The following is a 5,654-nucleotide window of genomic DNA, read 5'->3' on the forward strand; positions in this document are numbered from 1 at the left end:
TGATGCGGACAGAATTAAGCAGGCAAGTCTAAGGGTGGGGCAAATTGCTATCACGCCTTATGGGAACAATAAGGTTTACAGTATAATCGTAAAAACCCGGTACTTCGAAAAAACTGAAGACGAAAACATTTTTACGGGATTAAGCAACTTGAAGAGGGTTTTAGAACGTAACCACGTCGAATCTCTTCGAATATCTCGCGCCGGAGATTATACAGATTCCCTGCCCGCAGGCGAGCTTGTCGACAAGATTCACAAGATGTTTGAGAATTCGGGGGTTACAGTGACCATTTGTTACGGAAAAATACAAATGCCGAGGCCGGAGGATCGGAGTACCATCTTAAGTGAGTTCCACGAAAGCTTGATGGGCGGCCATAGGGGGGTAACAAAGACCTACCGGAAAATCCGGGAACGTTTTTATTGGCCATCTCTCCGTATTGATGTGCAAAACTTTATCAGGCGCTGCAAGAGCTGCCAGGAGCAGAAGCTCGTGCGAGTTAAAACTCGCGAATCAATGTTGATTACAGATACGCCTGTGGACGTCTTTGATAAAGTTGCGCTGGACACCGTAGGGCCTCTACCCACTACTCCGCATGGAAATAAGCGTATACTAACCATGCAGGACCAATTATCAAAATATTGTTTGACAGCCGATTCCGGATTTGAAAGCAGCCACCATTGCAGACGCAATAGCGCGACGGCTTATAAGTCAATTTGGGGCTCCACATGCAATATTGACTGACCGGAGAGCCGCATGTACGAGCAGTCTTCTAAGAGAAATTGCAAAAATATTCAAAATTGAACAGCTTACAACGTCTGGGTATAGACCTCAAACAAACGGTGCCCTAGAGCGAAGCCACATCATGTTAACGGAGTATATCAAACATTATATTGGGAAATATGATGATTGGGACAGATTATTGCCATACGCTGAACTATCTTATAACACCTGTGTGCACGAGGCGACGAATTTTACCCCGTACGAGGTAGTATACGAGAGACTACCGAGACTGCAAAGTCAGTTTCCCACGGAGAGCAAACTCTCCACCTATAATTCCTTTACATCGGAATTAATAAAGCGTCTATCGGAAATTCGTGAAATTACGGGGGAAAACATCAACAAGGCGAAAGAAAACTCCAAACGATACTACGACGAAAAAGCCCGGCCATTTACCGGCCGCGTAGGCGACGAGGTCTGGGTGAAAAAGGAGGTCCGGAAGGGTAAATTTGATGGTCAATATCATGGACCATATACTATAATAGATATAACCGATAGGAATAATGTAATATTAAAAATGCCAAATGGTCACCTAATTCGTAAACATGTAGATGCCGTAAAATTGTCGTATGAGTAAATGCATTGGAATGTAAGAATGAACACTAGGAATTGATAAGCAATTTCCCAATATTCCCACGCGCAACACACGCTGGCCGACGAATAAGAGGATCTAGTGACACCGAAAACACCCGAAACCATGGGGACTGCAGCTGGAGGACTTTCTCACGTCTTCCCAGGAGGAGAATCTGCAACTCGGTAATGTTGACCGAAATACGAGGTCCAGTACGTGATGATAACAAGGGAAGTCTATCCTAGTATCTACAGAACGTGGGAAAGCAGAGGTTGCAAAAAGGAGTGAGCAGAGAGCTCGACTCCCTACTCTAAGGGATTTAGTCGTCAGTAGGCAGACAACTTACACGGAACTCGTTAGCCACTCCGTCTCCTAATACTTAGACATTTTAATGGTCCACTACATTCAAGTAACCATCGAAGACAGTAGAGATTCAGAATCAGTACTGGTCAGTGAAATGCAACACGAATTAGAATCACCTCAGTTGTTACACGGATCCGCAATATTCGAAGTGAACTTAGGGTACGATCTGAATTTCGTTAGAAGTTGTGCTGTCGATCCGGGAGTAGCACTTTTTGACGTGGGTGCCGTGCGAATAGAAACAGCGGCGGGGTCGGTACGGTCACTTGCGAGAATATTAATATATTCCCCTGACGAGCAGCATACTCCGTATTTGTTTCACGTTGTAGCTGATTTTCCCGGGAACTCCGCGGGTGTCATTGGATTACTATCGACATTTACTCCCACATAATCGGAACGCACTCGCACGTCGCGCTTCGGTACATTTCCTTAGCGATTCTAGAAAGACTCCAGCACATTGACAGCTTAGTGCGATATCCCGCACAAGCCATATCCTAACGGGAAATTCTGAGCGTCCACTCGCTCGAATTTGGCCTTCCTACCTTCACAATATATCTCCTTTGGAGTAATGTTCTGAGCGATTACCCGCTCGAACATTACTACTCTCCCAATATATTTTCTTTAGAGTGATGTTCTGAGCGATTACCCGCTCGAACATTACTACTCTCACAACACTGAGATTCTGAGCGATAACCCGCTCGAACTCGGTATAACATCCCCCCGACCATTACGGGCTCGGAGCGAAACCCGCTCGAGTGTTGTATGATCGAATCCTAGACACCACCAGTTATCCCTGCATATACCCCAAACCGACAGCGAGTGCACCGGTAGAAAGGGGGGGGGGGCTGTGTCGATATCCAATGAAAAAAAGTGACACGGGTTAATATTATTATTACCGCCAATCGAGGGCTATTAAAATCAAGCCGACCTCTGCTGCTCGTCTCGGGAATTATTACGAAATCTCATGGTACGCCGCGCGGGAGTGAAAAATCGGGAATTACGGGCGGAAGCTGTAGCCAGTGGTAAAGTGAAGCATTGTGATCATCATATCGAAGGACCCGTGGAACCAAGGGACCCATTAATTCGGGAAAACCGGGCGGAAGCTGTAGCCAGTGGTAAAGTGCAGTATTATGATCATCATATCGAAGGACCCGTGGAACCAAGGGACCCATTAATTCAATCTAAGGGGATCGAACAAGGAAACGCGATCAGTGGCTCCACAGAAAGCTCCTATATAGCAACACGCTACAAGAAAAGACCTGTTGCAATAGTGAAGCCAATAGTGGCTGACCGACTGTACGTGCATCCGGGACCTTCAACATCCGTTGAACCAGCCACCATCGACCAAGAAATCGCGGTTGTAACTCTGGAATAAGATTCGGAAATATCCGGCACGAATACTAGAAACGTGATGGAAACCTGGATAATAGCGCTTTTGATACTTGTGACTCCGGGGGAGGGGAGTTTGAACGACCAGAATTCGCATCAGAACATTGCGATAAAAGATCTTCCCGGATTATATTATGAAAGGGTGACTCCGCTACGACTACAACATGTAGATTGGAGTGTAAGTGTCTTTATAGAAGTGGAAAAATTCAGAAATGACTTTCCGGAAATAGGTAAGCAATTGGACAATGCACTGGACGCCTGTCAGCAGGTAAACTCGCTAGACTCTTGCCGCGAACTCCTGCAACATGACCTCCTCAGGGATCAATTAAGGATTGCCAAGACAACAGTGAGGGAGTTGGGTCATGCGGCGGTCGCACATGAACTTCCACCTACCATAGACCGCGAGCCCTTACGTACCATGAAGAAGCGTTCAGTACCTCTTGGAATAGTTGGATCGATCAGTAAATCATTATTCGGGACAATGAATCAAGAAGATGCAGAATATATTCACTCCCAGATAGACCGCCTGTTTGCGGATCAAACAAATTTAACACAACTGATAGGGAGACAGATGCACATCACCGCATCACGGCTGCAACAACTCCATGAGGATCACGTAAGCGAGTCCCGAAGAGTGGATAAATTGTACGACGGAATAGATGGGCTTTGGAAACAGCTACAAACCTTGGACAAGGAGAATGCGAAGATCAAATTCAATGCGGAGCTAACGAGATTCGCGTATCGTGCTCAATTAAAACTGGAACAGTACGTAAAGATTGGAGAGGAATACCTCCGAGTGATCTCTACGGCGCGAGATGGCCGATACGATCCAGCCATTCTACATACAGATCAATTAACAGCGATCTCCCGGGAAATTCAACTTCAAGCTCCAGAGTTTGAGTTTCCATTGGCCGTAGAGTCTTTAAGAGTCGAAATCTTAGCACGTATAGTACGCACTGACCTAGTGTTCTGTCGAGGCCGCCTCATTATCGTACTACATATCCCGTTACTCGACAGAACACGTTAGCAGTTATATCACATGCACCCATGACCCGTGCCTCAGGCAGGAGGTCAAATAGGGTCGGCTTACATAACTCCGGCCGCTCCATACATTGCCATTTCAGAAGACCGAAGAACCTACTTTTTGGCCGATGCACTATACATTGCGGTATGTGTGCGAGTAATTTCCAATTATATTTGTACCATAGAAGCACCCGTCTATGAAGTATATGTCACTGGATGATGCGAAATAGAAATGCTGACTCGTCCATCGATATATGTGTGCGAGTAATTTCCAATTATATTTGTACCATAGAAGCACCCGTCTATGAAGTATATGTCACTGGATGATGCGAAATAGAAATGCTGACTCGTCCATCGATATCAGCTTATCAGCAGTGCAACGTCCGTGTCACTCCATGGCATGGTCCATTCTGGAAACACCTGCCTGCTCAAGGGGGTTGGTTGTGCTCACTTGCTCTACCAGAAACGGTACACATACTCTGCCCGGGACTAGTTACTCAGTGCGAATTGCGTAGGACGGACGCGTAGCGCAACGCTGACTGGAATTAGAGCTTATGAAAGCCAGCAACAATATCTCTACTCTCCAGAAGCCACCCTAAATCTGACCGTGATAGCACCAATACTAAAGGATCTTCCGGACAAGAGGATATTGCCGTCAGCACTAGACGAATCCAATGAGAAATCGCACTCATGGAAGGATCAGCAAGTTGGCGAATCGCTATTCGATATCGAACAGAAGATCATGGAGATTGGGACGTACAGAAGGAACAAGCATCAGCAGCAACATTGGACCATCGCTGGCTTCTCTCTCCAGGGGCTCTTCGTGCTGGTTCTCTGCGGTTACTTTTATAAAAAGTTTATCTGGAAACGAAACTTTTGTGGATGGTTAACTCCCCAAAAGAACGACGTTGAAGCAGGGGAAACAATGCCTTTACCCCGTAGACGCACAGACCACCTGTATCGTATCCGCAACAGTGGTGGAAGAGCCACCACGAAAGACGCTAGCGAACCCGAGGCCCGGGTCCCACCAACAACCGTTGCCACCGGGATTCTCCCGCGCCAAGAGTCTCAGGTTGATTAATACTACACTATATCTCTAGACGTAACGCTATGCATAGGAATATTGGTCACAACGGGAAAGGCACGACAAAATCCAAGAAACAAAAATCGAGTATTTTAGTTGAAAACGAGTGCGAATTTTTATTAAATCTGATGCACTATTCCATGGAAAACAGACGGTCGAGCCCTAGGAGGTCCTCATCGGCGTTACTCCATAGGATTGTGCTACGAGTCCTCAGCCACTGGCGATGCTGCTGTATGGCTGTCCTTTCATTGATTGTTGCCCGCCAAGGGCGACCCCTCCGCCTTGACGGAATCAGGATTGCCCTAATGTCCTAAGGCCAAAGGGAATAATGATAAAACGATTCCTCAGGAAGGGAGTAGGTAGCAAACGACGAATAATAATAGCGGGAACTTACCAGCAACACCTGCAGCTCCACTGGAAGTGGACCTTCACAAACGAAGACACCATATATC

At 46.5% G+C, this 5,654-nt stretch overlaps 1 protein-coding gene across 1 annotated transcript; it reads left to right on the plus strand.

The window, feature by feature from the left end:
- The first annotated feature begins 3,024 nt into the window (after positions 1-3,024).
- On the plus strand, positions 3,025-5,199 carry LOC112494341. The gene is made up of 2 exons (XM_025084999.1): positions 3,025-4,039; positions 4,706-5,199. Exons 1-2 carry the CDS (start codon positions 3,118-3,120, stop codon positions 5,197-5,199), a joined length of 1,416 nt encoding a protein of 471 aa, XP_024940767.1. The 5' UTR covers positions 3,025-3,117.
- Positions 5,200-5,654: the final 455 nt, after the last annotated feature.

Source organism: Cephus cinctus, unplaced genomic scaffold (assembly GCF_000341935.2).
Source record: "Cephus cinctus unplaced genomic scaffold, Ccin1 Ccin1_scaffold0430, whole genome shotgun sequence".
Taxonomy (NCBI): domain Eukaryota; kingdom Metazoa; phylum Arthropoda; class Insecta; order Hymenoptera; family Cephidae; genus Cephus; species Cephus cinctus.